The sequence below is a fragment of the Haplochromis burtoni genome, unplaced genomic scaffold (genome assembly GCF_018398535.1).
Source record: "Haplochromis burtoni strain Fernald_Lab_line unplaced genomic scaffold, NCSU_Asbu1 Contig_514, whole genome shotgun sequence".
In the NCBI taxonomy this organism is placed as follows: domain Eukaryota; kingdom Metazoa; phylum Chordata; class Actinopteri; order Cichliformes; family Cichlidae; genus Haplochromis; species Haplochromis burtoni.
Genome location: NW_024582875.1, coordinates 289,592 through 313,398, shown reverse-complemented (window position 1 = coordinate 313,398; position 23,807 = coordinate 289,592). Strand labels below are relative to the sequence as shown.

At 41.0% G+C, this 23,807-nt stretch overlaps 3 protein-coding genes and 1 non-coding gene across 6 annotated transcripts; 3 read left to right on the top strand and 1 right to left on the bottom strand.

Moving 5' to 3' along the window:
- Positions 1–11,066: 11,066 nt before the first annotated feature.
- On the bottom strand, positions 11,067–15,517 carry LOC102306593 (galectin-2). Of its 3 annotated transcripts, XM_005947027.3 has the most exons (6): positions 15,376–15,506; positions 15,249–15,256; positions 12,707–12,767; positions 12,486–12,565; positions 12,092–12,263; positions 11,067–11,867 (listed from the first exon to the last, which is right to left on the bottom strand). In XM_005947027.3, exons 3-6 carry the CDS (start codon positions 12,713–12,715, stop codon positions 11,721–11,723), a joined length of 408 nt encoding a protein of 135 aa, XP_005947089.1. In that variant the 5' UTR covers positions 12,716–12,767; positions 15,249–15,256; positions 15,376–15,506; the 3' UTR covers positions 11,067–11,720. The 3 variants fall into 3 exon arrangements, with proteins under 3 accessions (XP_005947089.1, XP_005947088.1, XP_005947087.1); XM_005947026.3 differs by lacking the exon at positions 15,249–15,256 and having other exon boundaries at positions 15,376–15,517; XM_005947025.2 differs by lacking the exons at positions 15,249–15,256; positions 15,376–15,506 and adding an exon at positions 13,849–14,110.
- On the top strand, positions 13,444–19,824 carry pick1 (protein interacting with prkca 1). Its single transcript, XM_005947028.3, has 13 exons — positions 13,444–13,612; positions 14,102–14,175; positions 14,401–14,512; positions 14,730–14,858; positions 15,916–15,982; positions 16,116–16,205; positions 16,276–16,329; positions 16,452–16,514; positions 16,806–16,939; positions 17,163–17,255; positions 17,345–17,395; positions 18,038–18,182; positions 18,307–19,824. The coding sequence occupies exons 2-13, from the start codon at positions 14,135–14,137 to the stop codon at positions 18,561–18,563; spliced, it is 1,236 nt and encodes a 411-aa protein (XP_005947090.1). The 5' UTR covers positions 13,444–13,612; positions 14,102–14,134; the 3' UTR covers positions 18,564–19,824.
- A 263-nt stretch (positions 19,825–20,087) lies between these two features.
- trnar-ccu lies at positions 20,088–20,160 on the top strand. Its single transcript has one exon. It is a non-coding gene; the product is annotated as a tRNA-Arg (tRNA).
- Positions 20,103–23,550, top strand: LOC102308785 (phospholipase B-like 1). The gene is made up of 5 exons (XM_042214082.1): positions 20,103–20,512; positions 21,084–21,306; positions 21,417–21,500; positions 22,666–22,801; positions 23,278–23,550. The coding sequence occupies exons 1-5, from the start codon at positions 20,443–20,445 to the stop codon at positions 23,440–23,442; spliced, it is 678 nt and encodes a 225-aa protein (XP_042070016.1). The 5' UTR covers positions 20,103–20,442; the 3' UTR covers positions 23,443–23,550.
- The last annotated feature ends 257 nt before the right edge of the window (positions 23,551–23,807 follow it).

Sequence of the window (23,807 nt, the reverse complement as noted above, 5' to 3'; positions counted from 1 at the left end):
ACCCTTCTGGCCACACCTGTACCTGCTTACGAACTGGTTTGGTGACTTTGACCAGGGGCCTGTGGGAACCCACGGCACACCTAGATTTCTGCCTGTACTGACCCTTATGCAAAATAGGTGGAATTGAGACACAGTTCCAAAAGCAAACACAACTGATCAGTGCTGAGAGTGGTCCTGTTGCTGAGCTTGGGATGATCCTGTAATCTCTTATGAACGACCTCCAACGCTTCTATGACTGGGATGCAAGTGAAGACAGATGTAACATCTCTCTCTCACTGTACATGTACTGTTTATAAAATTAGGGAAACATAACCTGCACAAACAAAATAATTTGCAGGACAAATGTTTGACATCAATTTTGTTCGATTTGAAGAAGGTAGGGGGGGCAACTTCACTCACGTGTGTTTATAAGGTTGGGGAAACCTGCAGTCAGCTGAGACTGAAGTCACTTGGATGAGTGACGAAACGTTTCTCCAACTGAAAATGTCCAGATGAACAGAATCAACCTTTTGGGATTTACTTACTTGGATGATTAAGCACGCATCAAGACGTTAATTTATTAAAAATGTTAAAATGTTAGCAGCACAAACAAACAAACATTTTTGCAGCACAAACCAGCACAAACATTTGACATCAATTTTGTTTGATTCCATTAATATGGGGGGGCTGGTTGACCTCTAGGAATTTTTGTTAATATCTTTAAAATAATAGCGGCACAAACAAAAATTTCTGCAGCACAAACATAGCACAAACGTTTGACATCAATTTTGTTGGATTTGGGTAATGTGGGGGGGCTGGTTGACCTTTTGACCTTTACCTTTTCATTAATATCTTTAAAACAGAAGCAGCACAAACAAAAATTTTAGCAGCACAAACGTAGCACAGTTGATTGACACCAATTTTTTTGATTCCATTAATATGGGGGGGCTGGTTGACCTTTGATGACCTATAGAAATTTTTATTAATATCTTTAAAATGATAGCAGCACAAACGAAAATTTCTGCAGCACAAACCAGCACAAACGTTTGATACCACTTTTGTTGGATTTGAAGAAGGTGGGGGGGCCAACTTCACTCACATTCCTCACTCCCCGTGTCTGCGTGGGACGCCATTTTAAAAGTGTGGAAACAACTCGCTCCCACAAAAGTTATGGCGAAGTGAAAAAAGCGTTCACACGCAGTACCTAAGCGCTAATATCAGTCAGACAGAGAGCGCAATTAATTTTCATGACCTTAAGTGTCTTTTGTAATTTTTCCTTTTGTATTATTAATTACTTAAACCCCAGGACATTTAGGAGAAATAGTTTATTTGTAATTAGATTTAAAAAAATGCTTTATTATTGTGGTGGGCCGTGGTCTGCGATGCTGCTGCAGGTGAGATGGACTCACCTTCACTGCATCTACAATGATGCCTCGCCGGCTTAAAACCTGTGCGCTGCTTGTGCTGTTGTTGTTTTTGGTGTTGATGTGTACAGCTGGCAGCAGGAGGGCTGCAGCCGTTGAATGTAGGCTACTGTTATAGCAACCGGGTGATCACTGTAAGGGTGGACAGCGCGCGGCTCGGGGTGAGCCGGAGGCTGGTGCGCCAGCGGGACCTGCCAAGCTGGAGACGGAGGTCGAGGTGCGCGGGGGTCCTGCATGACGGCGGCATGCTGTCCGCTTCGGTACGCAGGCTGCATGGTCCTGCGTGTCGGCCGTCTGCCCAGCTGCCTCTGAGCCCCGGCTCACTTCCACTCCTGCTCCGCCGCCTCTGCTCTGGCCATATGGGTGGCCATCAGGCCAGCTCCCGGGCTTCCGCTGGAGGGCGGGCGCCGCCAGAGTGGACACTTCCCCGTCGCTGGGCCGGGGCATGGGGCGCCGATGGTCCGGGCCGATTCCCTCGCCTGCTCGCGGGGTGGGGTGAAGGGGGATGGGGGTATGTGGCAGGGCGTGTTCTGCGATGCCGCTGCAGGTTTGGTGGTGGTGATGTGTACGGCTGCCAGCGGGAGAGCTGCAGCCATTGAATGTACTGTTACAGCAACCGTGTGATTATTGTAAGAATAAATGATGCGGCGAAGCATGAAAATGCCATCAGGTCTGCCGTGGTGGGGATCTTTTTTTTTATCTTAAGTGCAGGCAAACCAGTAAACAAATGAAAACAAATACTGTTGATAAACTATAATACAAAAATTACAATTAAAATTCTCAACAATAAAAACAATTTGTAAAAATATAATTAATATATAAACAACTTAATAACCCCGAAAGTGTCTAAGTCACGTGACGTGTCAGCGCAACACCGAAACATAAGGGGGGGCAAAGTGTGCCTGCTCTCCGCTGACACAGGAGCAGCGAGTCCAGCAACATGGCTGTTTCGTTTTTGCCGAAAGCACAGCATAGCGAACAATCAGAACTCAAAGAAAAGAATCGATCTAACCAGGCTACTATCGATCTGATACCGATCCCGACTTGGGATCGATACTATCAATATTTGGATCGATCCGCCCACCACTAGTTACCAGGTCATGGCAGGACTACAGACATTATCACATGAGATGAAGGAGTTTTCTGGGATTAAAGATCCTCTGGTTGAGTGGTTGACTAATACATTTGGAAAGTATAAAGCTATTTTTTTTTATCATTGACGGTGTCATTGGCTACATTCATAGCTATATTGACTTGCTGTGGATGTTGTCTAATCCCATGTTTGAGGACTCCAATTAACAGATCAATAACAGCTGCAATAATGGAAGAACGTGCAATACCATCCTATCGGATGCCATTGCTGGTTGGGGTCAGTGATGAATCAAGTGAGGAGGATTCATGGCTGAGCCGAGACATAAATTGGAGCCCTTGGGTGTTGAGAGGTAGGAAAGGCTAAATCTATATTGCACCTTTGCATGCTTAGGCTTTTCATGATTAAAAGAAACACTGAATCATGTTTAAAAGATAAAATGCCTGTGTTCGTTTGGTGCGTTCTCGTGAGGGGACAGGCTGACGGTCTGTAAGATCCAGCAACTGACCGAATGAGGATGGCTGCTGATTTAGCACTGACTTGACCACAGGACCTCACCCCAGTTAAGGGGAAAGCTGAAAAGCTGAGTATCACACTGAAGGGGAAGCTGTGGGATAGCAGGCTGAACGATACACATGTTCTTTTGGAGGGTCAGAAACCTCGTACAGCGCTATGTCTGGACTTGAAATACTAGGGTTGACGTAGTAGCGCAGGGGGATTTGCTGCATGCTTACACATCACACTTGATAATGGTTAGAAGGATATTCTCTGGGCCAAGGGGAGTCAAAACAGACTGTCCTCAACTAGATGTTAGAATCAGTAATATTAAAATGATCAAGGCTAGGCAGGGAGGTGTTTTTGCGTCTGTCTTTCTGATTCCAGAAAAAACAGGAGCAGATATGAGGTGAGGTCGGACTGAACGGAGAGGATTCGAATGGAGATATCAGGATGGGTTCTGGAAGAAGACAGACATAATAAGACATAATAATTTGTTATTAATGCAGTATAAAAACTGTACAGCTTGATAAGGGTCATCCTTGGTGTGAGGCAGACTGTTGTGTTCACACTGCCAAAGCAAATAAATTCTTTTTAAACAACAGATATTTCTCCTAATTTTTCCTAATTTCTGAAAAAATTTTAACACGATAGTTGCCATGTTCTTTTTAGAGAGAAGAGGCTTTTACTGACAACCGTTCTAAGCATGCCATACTTTTGAGTCTTTTTTTTTTTAATTTTACTGTCATGAACTTTAGTATCTAAAATGCTAACTAAGGCCTGTAGAGTTTGAGGTCTAACTCTGGTGTATTTTGACGTTTCTCTGAGCATTGCACAGCCTAACCTTGAATTTGCTGGGATATCCACTCGTGGGAAGTTTGTGACATTGTGGTAAGAAACCCCTGAATTCTCCAGACCAACAAACTGCCAAAACATTTGCCTTGATACATTCATTCACTCTTGATCATGATTAAATTGGTAATTAATCATGATCTGTTAATCGGATGCATTTGATTAGCAGCACCAAACTGCTACTTATCGTATTTTCCACGCCATAAGGCACATTTAAAATCCTTTAATTTTCTCAAAAATTGGCAGTGCACCTTATAATCCGGTGCACCTTATGTATGGATTCTGGTTGTGCTTACTGACCTTGAACCGATTTTATGTGGTACACGGCACTCAAAAGTCTGTCAAAAATGTTTTAGTATGACTTTGGTAAGCTACCAAACCACACCGCTTGCTGGCTTGTCAGAGCATTACAACTACCGTAGTCAGTAGCCTCGCAGACTCGGAGTAATCTGGGCCTAAAACTCCGTCCGCTTCAGGTCCCAAAGTCAAACGAACACTGCGGCACACTAAAAGTTGGAAGGATTTAGACAGTTTTTATCTTTAATAAAATGATCAGCGTTGCTGCTTTACCAGATGTAACAATTAAGTTTAACATCCAGGTATCCATGAAAGCAGAATTTATGAAATTTAACTTAGTTAGAAGTTAACAGGAAGTTAGCTCGCTAGTTTCCACTTAAACATGATATACCATGTTCTGACTGAGAGATTTCTGAAAAAATTTAAATTTACAGCACTGCTATCACTTCCAACTTGCGAAAGTATTCGGCCCCCTTGAACTTTCCCACATTTTGTCACATTACAGCCACAAACATGAATCAATTTTACTGGAATTCCACATGAAAGACCAATACAAAGTGGTGCACACTTGAGAAGTCGAACGAAAATCATACATGATACCAAACATTTTTTAAATATAAATAACTGCAAAGTGGGGCATGCGTAATTATTCAGCCCCCTTTGGTCTAAGTGCAGTCAGTTGCCCTTAGACATTGCCTGATGAGTGCTAATGACTAAACAGAGTGCACCTGTGTGTAATCTAATGTCAGTACAAATACAGCTGCTCTGTGACGGCCTCAGAGGTTTTCTAAGAGAATATTGGGAGCAACAACACCATGAAGTCCAAAGAACACACCAGACCGGTTAGGGATAAAGTTATTGAGAAATTTAAAGCAGGCTTAGGCTACAAAAAGATTTCCCAAGCCTTGAACATCCCACGGAGCACTGTTCAAGCGATCATTCAGAAATGGAAGGAGTATGGCACAACTGTAAACCTACCAAGACAAGGCCAGGGGGGTGCTTCTCTTCAGCAGGGACAGGGAAGCTGGTCAGAGTTGATGGGAAGATGGATGGAGCCAAATACAGGGCAATCTTGGAAGAAAACCTCTTGGAGTCTGCAAAAGACTTGAGACTGGGGTGGAGGTTCACCTTCCAGCAGGACAATGACCTTAAACATAAAGCCAGGGCAACAATGGAATTGGTTAAAACAAAACATATCCATGTGTTAGAATGGCCCAGTCAAAGTCCAGATCTAAATCCAATCGAGAATCTGTGGCAAGATCTGGAAACTGCTGTTCATAAAATTGATTCATGTTTGTGGCTGTAATGTGACAAAATGCGGAAAAGTTCAAGGGGACTGAATACTTTTGCAAGCCACTGTATATGAATATATGTCAAGCTCATTTCAGTTGGCTACACAACCCCTGGAGTTGAAACGTGAAATACCTACCTGTCTCACTTAAGATGGTCCACCTTGGCTGTAGGTCCTCTCTGGAGCACTCACCTCATTTACCCACACACTTACTTGGAGAGTAAAAAACCACAATACTACAACATTTTTAGAAGCTACTGCAAAGGAAACTCATCTGCTGTTGTGTTTGATCCATGAAAAACTGAAGTTTTCCATTGTTGAGGCTGTTTGTAACAAGACTGCCATTGATCTCGCTGGAAAGATGAAGTGCAGCTACCCAGCATTCAGTGAGAACAGATTGAACTTAGGCTACGTTCACACTGCAGGCGAAAGCGCATCAAATCCGATTTTTTTGACCCTATGTGACCCATATCCGATCATGGTATGACAGTGTGAACGGCACAAATCCGATATTTTCAAATCCGATCTGGGTCACTTTCGTATGTGGTACTGAATCCGATACATATCTGATGTGCGACTGCTGTGTGAATGGTCAAGTCGCATTAAATCCGTCTTTTACGTCACCGACACAAGACAGACGCCAATTATCAGCGCCGGAGAAGACATCGCGAACACTTCCTGGCCATCCGGTGAAACTGCTGGGAAGACAATGTTGGAGAAACGTGAACATTTTATTTGTACTGTATAATCTGCAGATTCTGACAGAAATCTGCAACTATCCTTTGAAGCACCGCTCCTCTAAAACAGCAATAAGGATAATTATTAGGTTATCTATATTATTATGTAAATAATAAAAATAACTTAAAGCAAAAATTGGGAAACGTAAAGTCCGAAGTCTTTATATTAAGGGCCATCAGTCAAACAATACTGTTGGTCTGGGTCTAAACCCATATGGAAAAGAAATAGTAAAAATTTATATGTGATTACTCATGAAAGTGGCCACTTTCTCATTACTTTCATACATTGTTTTAAGTAAGTATCCAAAACATACAAGTTTCATTATATAATTTTTCAAGGGATCTTATATCTGTTTTCACTCTTATATGCTTTTCATACAAGTTTCACACAAGACAGATACAAACTTTATAAGAGTTATATATATATCTTTTCCATATGGGAACAGAGCGCGTTGTGTGTGACGTCTTCTTTTGCGCATGCAGGCCACTTTGCGCGTTCACACTAGAGCGCATTTGCTGTCGCATTTTATTTGTAGTGTGAACAAGCAGACAAAAAAATCGGAATTGAGCATTAAGACCTGCAGTGTGAACGTAGCCTTAGAGAAACATTTGTTGAAGTCATTTGCAGAGAAAGAGGACTTTGATGCTTTCATCACCTACATCAGAAATCCAAGGAAGCAAGTAGCAGCTTTTATCAAAGAGAGAGTAAACACATGTCCAGAGAATCAAAAAATGCAGCATTGGATATACTCAGGAAAAATGTGGATGACATCAACAAACTTGTCAGTCAAGCTTTATTTGATGCAACAAATCAAGTCACAACACAGAACAGAGACATTTACATGTGGGTTAAGGAGTTTTCCAGGTTCCTTAAAGATAAACTGACTCTTGGTACCATCTCTTGTCAAAATTTTGGGGACATAAACAATTTTGACTTTCTTAAAGAAGAGATTGAGAAAGGTCTTATATCAATCACAGAGGAGATGAATCAGCTTTCCCTGGATAAGATAAAGGAATTCAGACTGAGTGTTGCTGGGAAACCTGCCCGTTCTGCTCAGCTGTTTGTACCAACACTATGGAAGATCATGTGATTAAGGACAAAATTGATAACAGTTGCCCCTTTCATCAGTCTCAAGCAGTCAATGGTGTGCATTACAGAAACACTAAGGAAATGTGTGTTAAGTTCTGCACAACAGAAGTTGCAAGTGATGGAAAATTTTACCCAGATGAAGTTTCAGAGGAGCTTTTTCTTTATAAAGAGTACAGAAAAGCTGGGCGAGGTTTGCTAACTGGAGCATTACTCCTGATGAGTATACATCGAAGTACTGGATATGGTTTGTTTGCAAATTTAAGAAGAGGCTAGAAGAGCACTATGGTTTAAGTTTCACAGGACGTGGTGAGATTCCCCCTAAATGGACAGAATTCACTAATGAAGAGGTAAGAAGTGATTAAACTGGTAAACAGAAAACAACTTCACAGACATAAACACACAGGCGAGAATATAGGAACAATAATCATTTTAAGAATGCAGTGAGAAATATGTCAGTGTTAATATTAAATCACTGTGTCATCAACAAAGTTTGTGATTAGGACATTTTTCTCATGTGGGAAAAGCAGAAGAATATTTTTATTTATTTTTGAAGAAAAACACAAAGAACAATGAAATTATTGTATGTAAGGACGGTTTAAAATTGTATTTAATCATATCTGAAAATTTAAAGTTTAGCTCATGCAGAGTGCATGAATAGTGTTCTTCATACCCTATTTTTTTTTATATTGTATGGAAGTTATATTAGTTTGCTAACTGGCTTATGTAATTTGAAATCACACCAATATTATCTTGAGTGTTTCAGTACTGAAAATCCTATATTGTCTTTATCCTTGAATGTTTTTTTATTTGCATTTTAAATGAGCATGATTTTTTTTTTTTTAAATTAACACGCACAGAGAGATATTATATGCTTCTGATACATTAAAGCTATTTTTCTGCTGCTCCTGCCTCACAAGGGTTCACTGCACCAAATAGCTCCTCATGCTTGATTTTGGTTGAGGTTTAAGCCAGATGCCTTTCCTTGTGCAACCCTGAAAGGGTCTGTAGCTGGAACTGAACCAACAACACTTTTGCTTGTCAAACAAATGTGTAGATCACTACTCAATGGAAATATTTTCTCTCAATTTAACATAGCTGAACATTACACTCAAATTGAGATTATTTACCTGGTGGTACATCCGTAATAAATGTGCACTGAGAAAAACTGAAGTGCCTCAGCATCTGCCAGACCCCACAGCCAGTGATCTATCTGTGCAGCATCTATCCATTTTCTTAACTGCTGGTCTGATTCAAGGTCATGTGTTGCACCATACATACAGAATATTAGAATATTTGTTGGAAAGCATACCTTTAATGACATGTTTTGGCAAAACGTTTGGAGATTTTTCTTTAGTTATAACTGCAATGTAATTATCAGACTGATAATAAACAGAGATTATGTTCTATTCTTCAAGTCACTGATCGTCTGTGTCTTTTATCCAATATGTACAAAGCTATCACAGTTTACCTATAACTATAAATACATGATCTTAGTCACAGATTATAATTGTGGTGGAAGATTTATTTTCTGATGTATTGATCACATATTTTAACCAAATCACTTTAGTAACTGTAGAATCACTATGCCACCAGTTGTTTGCATGTGGACCACAAATAGGCCTTCTGCTCTATCAAACATACACAATGGGGCCATTGTAAGTTCATGGGAGACGTTAAGCAGATAGTGGGGCTCCTTCTGCTTATCAGGGATGTCGATCTCTAGGTAACGGCAGCAGAAAACAAGGTTGTAATTCTCTCTCTCTGAAGAAAAGGGTTTCAAGGATGAGCTGTGCTGAAGGTATAGACTCACCTGATGTGTTGAGGAATTTTCTTTGTCTCTGAGTTTGGTCAAAGCACATAAGACATGGTCAAAGGAGCTTGCAAAGAAAAGCGTCTGGACTTCTTTAAGTTGCTTGAAGACGTTTCACCTCTCATCCGAGAAGCTTCTTCAGTTCTAAGGTCAAATGGTGGAGAGTCCCAGATATAAACCTAGTGGGAGTTTCCCCCCACAGAGGGACAAAAGGACCCCCTGATGATCCTCTAATCGCCTGAGCCAAGGTGTGAAACTGGGTGTGGGTCCCAATCAGCCAGAGTTTCGGGTGTGTTCATTGTGAAACCTGGCCCCACCTTATCATGCGAATTCCTGAGGTCAGATGGCCCAGGATGTGAGTGGGCGTTAAGGCGTCTGGGAAGGGATCTCAAAACTGGATTATAGATGGCAGAGAGTTGGTGTCGTAAACCCCCGCCTCTGTTCAAAGATGGTCGCTCACAGTGGACATAGATGGCTTCTTTCACTCCTCTTTCAAACCATCTGTCCTCTCTGTCCAAAATGTGAACATTGGCATCCTCGAAAGAGTGTCCTTTATCCTTAAGATGCAGATGGACTGCTGAGTCTTGTCCTGTGGAGGTGGCTCTTCTGTGTTGTGCCATGCGCTTGTGAAGTGGCTGTTTGGTCTCTCCAATGTAGAGGTCTGGGCATTCCTCGCTGCACTGTACAGCATACACCACATTGTTAAGTCTGTGTTTTGGCGTTTTGTCTTTCGGGTGAACCAGTTTTTGTCTGAGCGTGTTGCTGGGTCTGAAATACACTGGGATGTCATGCTTGGAGAAAACTCTCCTGAGTTTTTCTGATACACCGGCTACATAGGGGATGACAATGTTGTTGTCATCCCCTATGTAGCCTATGTTTGCCATTTCTCCACAACAGTTGCCCATAGTGGACCTCATCACAGCCACAGAATCTGCCATACGGATTAATAAATTATCACAGACAGAAGCAGAGCAAATCAGGATGAAAGTCTCAGCCACGCTCTCCAGTGCCAAAGTCCCTCCATCCAACCTCACAATACAGGAAAAGAAGGCCGTCGCTTCCCTGAGCAAAGACCACAACATCACTGTTTTACCAGCTGATAAGGGAAGATGCACCGTGGTCCTAAACACTACAGATTACCATACAAAGATCACTACTCTCCTCAGTGACAACAATACCTACGAAGCCCTAAAGCGAGACCCCACAAGCAGCTACAAAAAGAAAGTTATAGCTTGCCTTCAAGACTTTGAAAAGGACAAAATTATTGACCGCCTTACATATCACCGTACAGCCATCCTGCATCACACAGGAGCACCCACAGACAGCTCAGCAGTCCATCTGCATCTTAAGGATCAAAGGACACTCTTTGAGGATGCCAATGTTCACATTTTGGACAGAGAGGACAGATGGTTTGAAAGAGGAGTGAAAGAAGCCATCTATGTCCACTGTGAGCGACCATCTTTGAACAGAGGCGGGGGTTTACGACACCAACTCTCTGCCATCTATAATCCAGTTTTGAGATCCCTTCCCAGACGCCTTAACGCCCACTCACATCCTGGGCCATCTGACCTCAGGAATTCGCATGATAAGGTGGGGCCAGGTTTCACAATGAACACACCCGAAACTCTGGCTGATTGGGTCCCACACCCAGTTTCACACCTTGGCTCAGGCGATTAGAGGATCATCAGGGGGTCCTTTTGTCCCTCTGTGGGGGGTAACTCCCACTAGGTTTATATCTGGGACTCTCCACCATTTGACCTTAGAACTGAAGAAGCTTCTCGGATGAGAGGTGAAACGTCTTCAAGCAACTTAAAGAAGTCCAGACGCTTTTCTTTGCAAGCTCCTTTGACTACGATGACCTGGATGACTGAGAACCTTCACAGACACATAAGACATGAGCAACCGCGCCCATTTTCAGAGATTGCTTAGGTGATTGACCAGAGTCTCTCCATATTGCAATATGTTATTAAACTCACTTCAAATCATGCTCACTGAGGTGTTTGCAGGTTTTATTTTAAATTTCCACAACATAATTCAGCAGGATTCCAATGCTAGATGGCTTTATTTATTTGACTGATATATGATATATTTCAGGGGTGGCCAACTCCAGGACTACTTTTTTGTTTGGAACTTAAAAGGCCCACCAGTTAACCTAACATGCATTTCAAAAGAAGTTGGAAACCTATGGAGGCACAAGTAACATACAAACTCCACATAGAAAAGTGTTAACTAGGAACCCTCGTGCCCCACATGCATTTTGTATCATTTGGAGCCATTTTTCTCTGCATGTTTTATCTACATGTTTACATGACTATAAATAATCAGTTACTGGATTTAGCAAAGAACTAATATATGTGCATTTTCTTCTATTGTTCCGTGTCATCATACTTTTACTCTTTCATGCTTTGACTTATACTGTGTTTGTAAGAGGCTGCAAAACCTTAAAGATGACAAAACAGGATTATTTGACTGTAAACATTTTATATCATTTTGCACAACAGGACATTTTAATCCACTTAAATGTATTAATTTCTCTTTATCTCTTAATGATTCTTCAGTCAATAACTGACTCTTATTGTAAGAATAACATTCAGACAGTCAAACCTCATCTATAACTAAAGTGTTAAACACAGCATCTGTTTACAGTTGTATCTCTTAGCAGATCTTGAAGGATTTCAGTTTAAAGTCTCCTGTGACTCTGATGTAGCTGATGGTACCCATACCAACACGATTTGGAAACTGGACTTCCTGTCCATCAGGAAGTTCCACTTCAAACGTGTCTTCAGCCAGTTTCAACACAATCTGAAACAGAAGAAAAGTTCATAAGCAAACATTTTTTCCAAAACACAATCAAATGCAACCCAACCTTCATCCCCCAGCTTAATATCTGCAAGAATATTAGTGTGTTTTTGTGTTTTATGTGGGTAAACCAAACATCCATTTGATCTAATCAAAAACCTTCTTGTGATATTTATAATACTCAGACACTCAGTACATCATCAATTACTTCGATCACATTCCCTCACCTTGACATCAGCACCCCTCTGTAGAGGGTTGTGAATTTCCCGTTTTTCATCGCCCCAGCAACCAGCAATCTTTGAGTTGCACACCAGCACAGCACCATCAGTGTCATCATGGAAACGAGGATTGAAGTGCAGTGCCAGGTCATCTGCATCACAGCCAAGATCGATCTGGAATCTGTTGATCAGAGGTTGTACAAACTAGGTTTTAATATCAATGGCTTGCAGAGCTTTGAACACATGATCACACAGTGGATACAAGATATAATATAATTTGTAAAAGTCCACTTTGTGCTACATTAGATTTTCCTACTGCAGGATTGACAGCATATGTAGCTTTCATTCAGTTTATATCGTTACTGTACTGAAAAAATAAATGTTATGAGTTTTATTAGCTTACCTCTCTGCATCATGCAGAATTACCCCTTTTATTTTCAGCTCATCTCCGGCTCTCAAATCCACATTCTTCAGTTCGAGTTCCTGAACACATGGTTAGAATATAATCTGAAGAAGTCTTGAGAATGAAATAACTTTGCATTTTCAGTTTTGCAAATAATTTATTAAAGGGTAAAATGTAGTTAATTTGCTGACATGTAGTGGCATACACAAACCTAAGCTTACCATACTCATACTGGTTGCTGGTGAACAGTCCTGGATGATGCAGTGTCAACAGAGGTACAGTCTATCGTGCCGGGAGAAAAAAGGTAAATGGGGTAACTGTGAATTCTAGTTTATTTATGATGCAAGACATGAGTTTTAGTAAGATTCTCTTTTGACACTGACTCATTCAACATCATACTATATTCAGTACAAGCACCACTCTGTTTAATCACCTGCAACAGCAAATTAGTATATGAACAAATTAGTGTTTTTGTATTTTTCATTGGTATTAATTTTGCATATTAATGAGGGCCTTCAATATACTGCAGATGACTCTAGGACAAAATAATCTATACTAGTGCACCATACCCACGCAATAAGTCTATTTCGCAACAATTGTTTTTGTATGCTTGACATTTAAAATGATCCACAAACAAGATCATTAGTGAAATGTTCACTTTTTCTATCAAAACAGATCTGTAATAATATTATATCTGACAAATTTCATGCAGGTGCAGGTTGACACTCTAACCACAGGATGGCAGTAAAACGCGTAGTCTAAATTAGAAACAAGCGAATCCTGGAAGGACTTTAATTAAATCTGCTAAAATACAATTACAGTGTTTTCATATGAGCTGATGAGAAGTTTAAAAATAAATAATCTGTATCATTTACACTGAGGAATATAGAATTATAGACTGTAAGAAAAAACTAGAAAATGAATGTCCAGTCCTTCCTTTTGTAATACGTTTTAACAACAACTTCCGTCATCCTTCCGGAAGTGACAAAATAAAGTAAATAGAAGCTGTCTTTAGATCGAGAAGTTGAGATAATTGCGAATAAAAAGGGCGATTCAACAAAAGATATTTTGATTTTATGCACACTAAAGAATATCTTTATGACGACTCTGTGCGACGCCTAAGAAAGGTAAATTGCTTATGGGCTGCTGACGTTTCAGGGGACAACATTAGCTAAATGCACCTGCTATTAGCCTACAGGCTAGCAGCTAATAATCCAAGTTCCTTACTGACCTCGGTCACTGTAATGAAATCTAACAGTGAGTGGTTTGTGTGTGCATGCAGATATATTAAGTGCAACAGTTACATTAATTAAAACGTATTTAAATGGTTGTTGTTGGGATGTTAGCATGCACTGCGGGTTACCAGCTGTTTGCTCTGCTCCAGCGTTTCCTCACTGACTCCACAGCGATTAGATTTGCCGCATCAGGAAAGCAAAGCTGCCAATTTTGGTGATTTTCCGATAGTCCAGCTGACTATAAACTACTTTTAAATTCACCGGTAGCTCAAACTCTTAAACGTGTTCTGATTGTCACTCTTTTAATGAGCGTTTCTTGGGTTTCTGATCACTAGATCCAGTTAAAACCTTTGATTTCTGTTTTATTGTACTCTCTCGCAGGTTTCACAGGGACAGGAGTGACGCTGTCCTGCAATGTTCACAGATATGGACTATGAATTGGAGGAGGACAAACTGTGAGTCATTAATGAGCTTTCTCTACCCACCCCGCCGAATCACATATGCTTTTCATACATTATAAACATAAAACATTATTAAACATCTAAAACAGTAACTGATAAGGTGAATGCCTTGATATAAACTGTGATATAGTTCCCTCATTACAGAATGTCCCAGAATAAGCTGAACAAAATGCTTCAAAGCTCAATTAGTGTGGGGTTTTTTTCTCTCTGTCTTAACAGGGGGATACCAACAGTGCCTGGGACTGTGACTCTGAAGAAAGATGCTAATAATCTTATAGGCATCAGTATTGGTGGTGGGGCTCAGTACTGCCCTTGCCTCTACATTGTTCAGGTGCACACAGAATAATTTATTATGACTTTATTTATTAACATGTCATCGATCACCAGAAGTTTCCATCATGCTGTAAATGTTATAAGACTGTATCTGTCTCAGTTTGCTGCTGTTTAGCATACGGGTCATTAAAGGCAGCTTATCGCCTCTTATTCAGGAAAAATAACTATACTTTGTCACGGTACTTTTTTAAAATGCGGTTGCTGTTGCTTTGCAGGTGTTTGATAACACACCGGCAGCTTTGGATGGGACGCTGGCAGCAGGTGATGAAATCACAGGTGTGAACGGGAAAGCAGTCAAGGGCAAAACTAAGGTGGAGGTGGCCAAGATGATTCAAGCTGTGCAGGTACACCGACTCTGAAAGTGGTTATTAAAAACTCAGCATTACACTATTGACCATAACTGCTATTTAACATTACAGTGTGACAAAAATGCACACAGTTTAGAATAATAGTACAGTCATTTTTGCATCTGTAGCTACAAAAACTCTCACCATCTCCATACACAGTAAAGAAAAAGATGCATTTGACTGATAGCTTTATTAGCCTTTTCAGATTTTTGGTAGTTGTTGTGATGTGATGATTATTTCCATGGATTATTTTGAATAAACTAATAGTGTCATTGCTGTGAAAATCTTATGACAGCCCTGTTGAAATAATGATGTTAACATGAGCCCCATTATTAAACTCTTGTTTTTAAACTTTTAAACCTAAAGACAGCGACTCTTCATACTCACCCTCACCTCTGATGACCAGTGCCCCATAATGAAGAAAAAAAAAGAACCAAACCACAGCTTTACTTGCATGTTGAAACACTGTGTGTCATTTAAAAGAAATTTTGAAAAGAATTCAAAGATGACTCACTTTTTTATGTCCAGCACAGTCCAACAGTTAGTGAGATATGAGCCCACCTTCCCACTGTAGACAGGACACTGTAGGAGTGACTTCACTGGTTTGCTAAGCTGTGCTGAAGAGGTCGGGACAATAGCCCGTAGCATGTGGCGCACCATCACCGGTGAATAGTGGCGCTGTTGTTTTTGGCATCTTTTGTTCACAACCCAAAGAATTCCATGACTTCCTGCGTGGTGGGATAAAGATGGGGTTCAGTGTGGGATTAAAAGGATTAGGTGGTGTTGCTGCTGCCCGTCACTGAAAATACATTTCACACTTAGCACTATAAATGTTGCACATTATTAATTTTAACTTATCTACTAAGGTGAAATGTAACTTTCTTTGGAGCATGCATAGCAGTGCTTTGTACTGCATTCTTGCATAATCTCAACAAAAGCTAAAACAGTTATATTTCTTATATTTAGCACTGCTACAATAGATGCTCTTCCTTTCACCATCCTGTATTTACATTTATTTATTTGGGTTATTTAACTGTTGATCCTATTTTCACAGGGAGAGGCAGTGATCCACTACAATAAGCTGCAGGCTGACCCAAAACAGGGGAAGTCTCTGGACATAGGTATTTATATTTATGTTACTTCCTTTTGAAGCGTGCACTGCAGTGCTGTGTGCTGCATTCTTGCAGAATCTCAACAAATTGTTTTCACTGCTGCGTTAGTTTGTGTTAAACATTGATATTTTCTGTGTTTCAGTGCTGAAAAAAGTCAAACATCGACTCGTAGAGAATTTGAGCTCAGGAACAGCGGATGCTCTTGGACTCAGTCGAGCTATTCTATGCAATGGTAAGACTGCTAGGATGGTAACTGCAGGTTTGTTCATATCTACTTAGATTTAACTCATTCTTCTTTACAGATGGACTTGTCAAAAGACTGGAAGAGCTGGAGAAAACGGCAGAGCTGTACAAAGGTAAAGAATGATAAGATTCTTTACCTAAACAAGTTAATCATGTAGTGTGAAAACTCCATAATCACAGATATGAGAGAGCTTTTAATCCACAGAGACGCTGTTGTTCTCTGTTTGCGTTGCAGGGCTGATGGAGCACACGAAAAGACTACTGAGGGCGTTTTTTGAGCTTTCTCAAACCCACAGAGGTCAGTCACTATATCCAAAATCACAAACGAGAAAAACAGTATTACACCAGTGGAATAATCCACTCTCACCCCCAAGCGAAAGTTTGCTGTTGTTTTTTTTGTTTTGTTTTTTTTCCCCAATGAAGGCTAAAACCTGGTGGAGCTTTTAGTTGAAACGTGACCATAAATGTCATGTTTTCATACAATGTCTGCTTGCTGGTGGAGTTGTATTTATTACTTTTTGTTTTCTAACTTTAGCAGATCTTTGCTCGTAGCTATATCTGAGCGGTTTCTGATTTTGTCCCTTTGCAGCATTTGGAGATGTGTTTTCTGTCATCGGGGTACGAGAGCCCCAGGCTGCTGCCAGCGAGGCTTTTGTGAAGTTTGCTGATGCTCACCGCAACATTGAGAAATACGGCATTCAGCTTCTAAAGACCATCAAACCTGTAAGCACAGATTTAATTTATGCTTTGAGTCATTCATTGTACTAAAAGTGCACACGTCAGTTAAAAACATTCATTTTAAAGAAGGCTTTGGAAAAAAAGTCAGGCTTATACTGTCTGTGTATACTTTATATTGTGTTCTTTAAATCTGTCAGAGTGAAATTTATTATGTAAGATGTCAGTTTTCCAGTGGATGTTAGATTTTAAAGTCTCTCTCGTTGTGCAGATGCTCCATGATCTGAACACGTACCTTAATAAGGCCATACCAGACACCAAGCTCACCATCCGCAAGTACCTGGATGTGAAGTTTGAATATCTGGTGAGACCTGCGGTGCTGTCACTCCGTTTACTGAAGTTCACTGTCAGCCTGTAGGTTGAATAACAGGACGGGTTTTTTGTGTCTTTCAGTCGTACTGCTTGAAGGTGAAGGAAATGGATGATGAAGAATACAGCAGCATCGTGAGTCACAATTTTTACTGATTTAATTATATCAGTATGATATTGACAGTTGATGTAAAACTGACATTTTGATTGCAACATTTTCTTCCTGTTCAGTGTGTGAGTTTATTCTTCTGAGGAAAAATTTGACCCCAGGAAAAATGTAACCGAAACCTGCTACTTTTTGAACGTTCTGAAGCAGAAAGATGAAAACATTAGAAAAACTGACTGTAAGAAGATGGAACATCACATTTGTATCTGCAGACTCTAATATAGATGCCCATCTTTAATTATCATGAGATCATTATGTTCCTCTCTCTAGTTATAGGGATGGTACCTTGAAGTATGAAGCTGCTTGAGATGACTGCGTTTAATCATGTTCTGTTTTGTACACAGGTGTTAGATTAGAGTCAGACTCGGTGATAACAGGTGTTCTTTTTAAAAGGTGTAGATTTACCATCTCAGCATGACCGCCTCTATATCCTTCATGCTCACAGTCAAACTTTAGTTCACCACACTGATGCAGACTTAGCAAGTGCAAGTTTTTTCCTCTCATTTTCCGATAAGCACTCTGTGGAAGAACTGGCTATAAGCTTTCCTCGGATTTCCGCAGCTGAAAACATGTTTAATATGAACCAGTAAATCCTATTTTCCTTCTCACAGGCCATGGGGGAGCCTCTGTACCGCGTCAGCACTGGTAACTATGAGTACCGTTTGGTGCTTCGGTGTCGGCAGGAAGCCCGCGCCCGCTTTGCCAAAATGAGGAAAGACGTCCTGGAGAAGATAGAGCTGCTGGATCAGAAACACGGTCTGTTCTTGCTGTTTTTCACCTTTAGCTATTCCCTCCTCTGTCCTCCGTGGCCTGTAAACAGATGCTGAGGATTTAGTAGCATCAACAGGTTGCTTTTGTTTTCTTTCTTCCTCGTCTCCAGTTCAGGACATCGTGTTCCAGCTGCAGCGCTTCGTGTCGGGAATGTCACATTACTACAATGACTGCTACGCCGTCCTGAAGGAGGCAGATGTGTTCCCCATCGAGGTGGACCTCTCCCGCACAATGATCAACTACAGCAGCCAGCCGTTCTCCTACACAGACGAAGACGAGGAGGAAGAGGGAGGCGGAGAGGGAGGAGGAAGCAGTGCTGGCAGACAAGCAGAAAACGGAGCGGAGAAGCTGATCGATGACGAATGAGAAAGCCCGCATGCGTTTGTGTTTACCATCAGTTACATTTAATGTCTACACACTCAGCAGGCAGTGATCCTTGCAGCAGAAAGCAGCTGCAGGAGCGGTTAACACTGTTCACACAGAGAGGAATACTGATTAGAAATGCTGCTATGATACTGTATGTGGGCGTTTTTACAGTTGTTTCTGTGGATTGTTAAAAATTCTATAGCTTTATGGTTACTTTATGATATTATTTACATTTGCAAATTTTCACTTAAAGAAAATCATTTATGGTGTCTCATAAGGTCATCACTGAAGGAGTGTGAGGGACACAATCAACTGAATGAAGCTTTATTTTGTTGTGAGTGATGTGTTTGAGTTTTAATGTTTCAGACTGGGATCTGTAAGCATATGAGGTGTGCCTTTGCTCTCTGTACAGTGAAGTGTACTGGATCTGAGCTGTTTCAGTGTGGATAATATTTATTTTCTTTGCTGCAGAACCTGCTGCATCTTTGACGTTTATTTGTTTACCTGCTTGAAATGATATCACACTCTAATTGTTTGTCACTGCAGAGAGAAATTCTCAGTGCAACAAACCACTGGATAATTTTACAACATGTCAGGGTGTTTGTTACATTCAGCCTTTTTCCTCCATCTTTGCACATTTTAAGTTGTCCGACCGAGGTTCTTTTTTTTCTTTGTCTAAGGTGTCTGTTTTATCTTCTCGGGCAGCATGCTTCAGGTGGAGTGTTCACATTCCCCTCACTACATTTGCATTCCAGCTGTGCCCTCACAGTATGATGAAGAAACTAAATGGATGCACAGCTTCACCGTGTTGTAAAAAGGAATTTAAGAAAAAACACTAGAAGTGTGTAGAAAAAAGGTGTAAAAGCTCTTTTACTTACTGTTTTATTTATTGTGCTTATCAAATTATATCTGAAAATTTATTAAGGAAAAGTTAATCTGATAGGTTTTGGAACAGTTTAATAAACTATCACTAGGGGGCAGTGTCGCATCAGCTCTTAAATGTTTCTTTTTGTTTCTCTGAATGCAAAGAAAGGGACCCATTGTTTGTGTTTCTTAATTTTCTTGGTTGCTTGCTTCATAATGACTTTTCGGAACTTGACTAAATATATGATAATTTTAATGAATATGCTGTCAGTTTATTTTCTATTTTAACTTTCTTTTACCTCTTTTACCTGTGGCATAGGGTCTGTGCCACATGAATTGCGCAGATGCACTGTCCGTGACATTGTAATATATCAAATAAAGTAAATCCAAATATAAAGGAGGGTTGTGTGTTAAATATAAGAATGTAATCTCGAAGCCTCCATGAATATGGGGCTTTTGCTTTCAGTTGTAAAACGGAACGGAAACATGCCAGCTGCGCAGAAAGAATTCTCTTCGCTGTAGACTCGTCATGTAACTCTGAACCTTCGAAAAGCTCACACAGGCTCCGGACTCAGGCTCTGGTACCTACGATATGAAATCGTCGCAGGGTGATTGTTATAATCTCTAAAGAGTTTCCTGTGAGAGTCACAAAGCCATACAGCCCCAGTGGCCTAATGGATAAGGCACTGGCCTCCTAAGCCAGGGATTGTGGGTTCGAGTCCCATCTGGGGTGGAAAGTTATTTTCTTTCTTTCCTTGTCTCAAAACTAAAAACCATGTACTCTTGTTTACCAACGATCTTAGTTGTTCCAGGAGCTTGTCTCGAAGTGTTTTCACGTGTGCGTACTGTTCCCCTTTTCCGCTCCTGGCCGCAGCCTATCAGGAAACTGAGCTCGCGTCACCTTTGGACTTTCCTTGCATAGAAAAGACAGATTTCCTCTTTACCCGTGCCACTTCTGTTCGAACCATTTCTATGTCCCGCAGCAGTTTTAGTTTTTAGCTCCATTCTCGCAGACATGTCTCCACTAAATTGGTTACATGTCTGTCTTTTATTCATCGTGGCTGCGACCTTCGCCTCTGCTGACAGTAAGTAGGACGAGTACATGAGAAGTCACTGGTGATTGTTTAAGGATCTGAAGAATCAGAATGTCTTTATTGTCATTGTCGCAGGTACATCCAAAATAAAAGTGGTATCCGATCAGTGCATCATCCATAGAAATATAAAAATCGAAATTAAAACAATAACATTTAATTAAATCACTAAATAAAATAAATAAAGTGCTAATAAGAATAGTATGAGCAAACATTCGCACACACATGCTTCAGTCAGTGCATAGATCATTTCAAGAATGGCGTGATGGACATTTTTTAGTAGCAGCATTCAGACATGTTATTGCGGTTGGGTAAAAGCTGTGTTCGACTCTATTTGTCCTTAAACTAATTGCTCTGAACTGTTGCCCTCGGGCACACAGTACAAACAGGGAGTGTCCAGGGTGTGAGGTGATACAGTGATCCTTTGGTCGGTATTAAACTTTCATTTTTGTTTGCACCCATTAATTCATCAGAACAATATAGAGGAAAACATTTCATAAGTAAAGGAGCTGGGATCTGTGCCTCCCTTTTTGTTTATATTTTCATTGTGTTGATGTGTTCTTAGAGCTGACAGCAGCCACTGTGTACTGGGACCCTGATCACAAGCTTGTCAAGTTAAAGGAGGGGGTGATGGAGGTCGAGGGGGATGCTTACGGGTTCCTGAATGACACCCTATCCAGTACAGGCTGGAGCGTCCTTGAGATCCGAGCAGGGTATGGAGAGACTCCTGAAACGGATGAGATCACTTTCTTCCTGGCTGGCTACCTCGAAGGTTTCCTGACCGCCCAGTAAGTGCTGTCAGTTCTTATTATAATCTCATTTCTTTCACTCAAATTCTGAGTCTGGGCATTTTGTATTCACTCTTATACTTGTACTCATTCTTCCTTTTCTTCCCGAGGCAGATGATGGACCACTACACCAACATGTACCCGCAGCTGATCACCGACCCAAAGATGCTCGACCCGGTTCAGAAATTTATGGAGTGAGTCTGTTCCCTTTTCCTTTTAGAGTTACAACCCGAGCAGCAGAAATGTCACATCTACTTCACAATCTGTCATCTTTCATATCCTCTTCTGAAAAAAGTTCAACCAAACATTTAAGCACTCTCGGCGTTGGCATTCAGCCACTCTTGACCACAACAGAGGTGTGGTCAAGAGGAGGGGGGGAGAAATATAGGAGTGGTGGAGAACGAACTTAACCTGCGTGTCTATTGTCTTGCGTAGTTTGGGAGATGATGATGGGTCGGGTGGGCTGCTGCGGGTTCTGTGGGCTCTGGTCCGGATGGGCCTGGGCCCCCTGGCCTTTGTGGATTCCAGAGAGCGGGGATGCCTCCGTGGGCTCGGTCCACTCTGGTACAGCTGGCTGCTGGCAGAGCCCACGGACATGTCACTGCAGCCCCCTCTGGCTTCTGCTCCTGGATGTCCTTCATGCCCTGGGGGACGGGGGTTTGGCTCCCCACACCCTCTAGCAGATCGTTTAATGGAGAAACCTTTTGAATACAAGTGTGCTCATCCACACAGGTCGCGGACAGGTGTACACACGGGTGTTCACAAACACAAACTACACCTTTCTTGGCAAAAGCACATTGTGCACTGTCAGTCTTGCGTGCTCCACAATAACATTCAACATATACGGTTACTTACACTTAGCCAGATTATTGCGACGGTGTCGTACTTATTATATTGCTCTCTTTTTTACTTTCTTTTTTTCTCTTTTTTTTTCCTTCTCTCAACAGGTGATCCAGATGATTTTTTAAGTGCCCTTTCTCACTGTCCCTCTTCACCTGTTTTTCCCTCCCTCTCTTTCTTTCTGTCTTTCTCCCTTTCCTATCCCCCAGTCATGTTTGTCCCGTCTGTAAAACTGAAAATAAAATAAAATAATGAATAATAATAACGAAGGTCATTAAAATTTACCAATACGGCAAGCCTGTCATGACCCACTTGGCAAAGTAAATCTGTTGGGCATCTTTCTTGGCCTTCAGACAGTAATTCTGACGGCTAAAGAACCAAACAGGATAGGCGGAAAAAAAGACCATGTTGCAGAGTTTTGATCAGGTTTTTCTACTGATGCAGTATTACGGTGGGGTTTTTGTAAAGTAGCATTTATCTGTTTAGTTGTCAGTCTAAATATGATTCTTGTACGTTTAGGGAGCAGGACTCATGGGTCAGACAGCAGGTGAACAAGAGCTCCGATCCTCTGTGGAAACACGCCGGCTTCATCATAGCTCAGCTGGACGGATTGCAGGCAGGAGTGGCAGCGTGGGCCGAGAAGCAAGGGAAGAAGGTAGGATAGCCGTTTGGCTGGATTTTTGTCCCACAAAAACGCAACAAAACACAAGAATGTAAAAAAAAAAATGCTAACAAATAAATCTGCACTCTGAGATGCAGAAGCATCAACCAATAATTTTATATCAGGTTTCACAGGCTTAAGTCATGTTAAATATAAAAAGTAGAAGTAATAGTACTTAAGAAGATTTTTATAAATATGCTATAGAGCCAATAGTGATATTAATGGCAGTAAAAGTAATACTACATACCAGCAGTTATGAATTCAAATAATTTATTTGTTTAAAGAATCCACTTTGATTTGCTGTAAGATGTGAATTATTTTTTATATTTTCTTTTCTCATAATTAATTATTTTGTAGCTTTTATTCTGTTTTTTGTTTTGTTTTTGATAAATGGCCGTCTCACATCAGGAGCAGCAGCACTGTTTGTTTGCATTTGATGACCAGCTGTTTATCTGTTGTCCTTCCCAAAGCCGCTGACGCTGTTTGATGTCCAGTTCCTGAACGCGGTGGGAGACCTGCTGGATCTGATCCCAGCCCTGGTCCCCAGCTCCTACCCTTCACTCAGAGACTTCAAACTTCCAGGGATGGGCCACTGCTCTGCACTCATCAAGGTCAGAGGTCAAAACACAAGTTAATCACAGACTGTATATAAAAGATGGATATAGAGACCAAAAGTGATGCTAGCGATGCCTAAAATCAACTCACTCTTTCTTCTGGTTGCAAAAGGTAGTCTGACTTTGAAGAAGCATCTGCTCTATGAACAGTGTTGGGGAGTAAAGGAATACATGTACCGGCATTACGTATTCAAAATACAAAATATGAGTAACTGTATTCCATTACAGTTACCGTTTAAAAAGGTGGTATTCAGAATACAGTTACTTTGTTGAAATAAAGGGATTATACGGCGGTCTTTTCCCGTTTCATATGTTAGGCTATGCCCTTTCTATTTTTGGTAATTCCACGCTGGTGGAAATAAATAAAACACACATTAAGAGGCTCT

Excerpts from the sequence above, each read along its gene's own strand:
- LOC102306593 (XM_005947026.3), bottom strand. Across the intron at positions 12,264-12,485 it reads ATTCTGCATGATGCAGAGAG|ATTCCAGATCGATCTTGGCT; the intron begins GTAAGCTAATAA and ends TCTGATCAACAG. Across the intron at positions 11,868-12,091 it reads AGAGGGGTGCTGATGTCAAG|ATTGTGTTGAAACTGGCTGA; the intron begins GTGAGGGAATGT and ends CTTCTGTTTCAG.
- pick1 (XM_005947028.3), top strand. The coding sequence starts at position 14,135 with ATGTTCACAGATATGGACTATGAATTGGAGGAGGACAAACT. Across the intron at positions 14,176-14,400 it reads GAATTGGAGGAGGACAAACT|GGGGATACCAACAGTGCCTG; the intron begins GTGAGTCATTAA and ends CTGTCTTAACAG. Across the intron at positions 14,859-15,915 it reads AGATGATTCAAGCTGTGCAG|GGAGAGGCAGTGATCCACTA; the intron begins GTACACCGACTC and ends CTATTTTCACAG.
- LOC102308785 (XM_042214082.1), top strand. The coding sequence starts at position 20,443 with ATGTCTCCACTAAATTGGTTACATGTCTGTCTTTTATTCATCGTGGCT. Across the intron at positions 20,513-21,083 it reads GACCTTCGCCTCTGCTGACA|AGCTGACAGCAGCCACTGTG; the intron begins GTAAGTAGGACG and ends ATGTGTTCTTAG. Across the intron at positions 22,802-23,277 it reads CCGAGAAGCAAGGGAAGAAG|CCGCTGACGCTGTTTGATGT; the intron begins GTAGGATAGCCG and ends TCCTTCCCAAAG.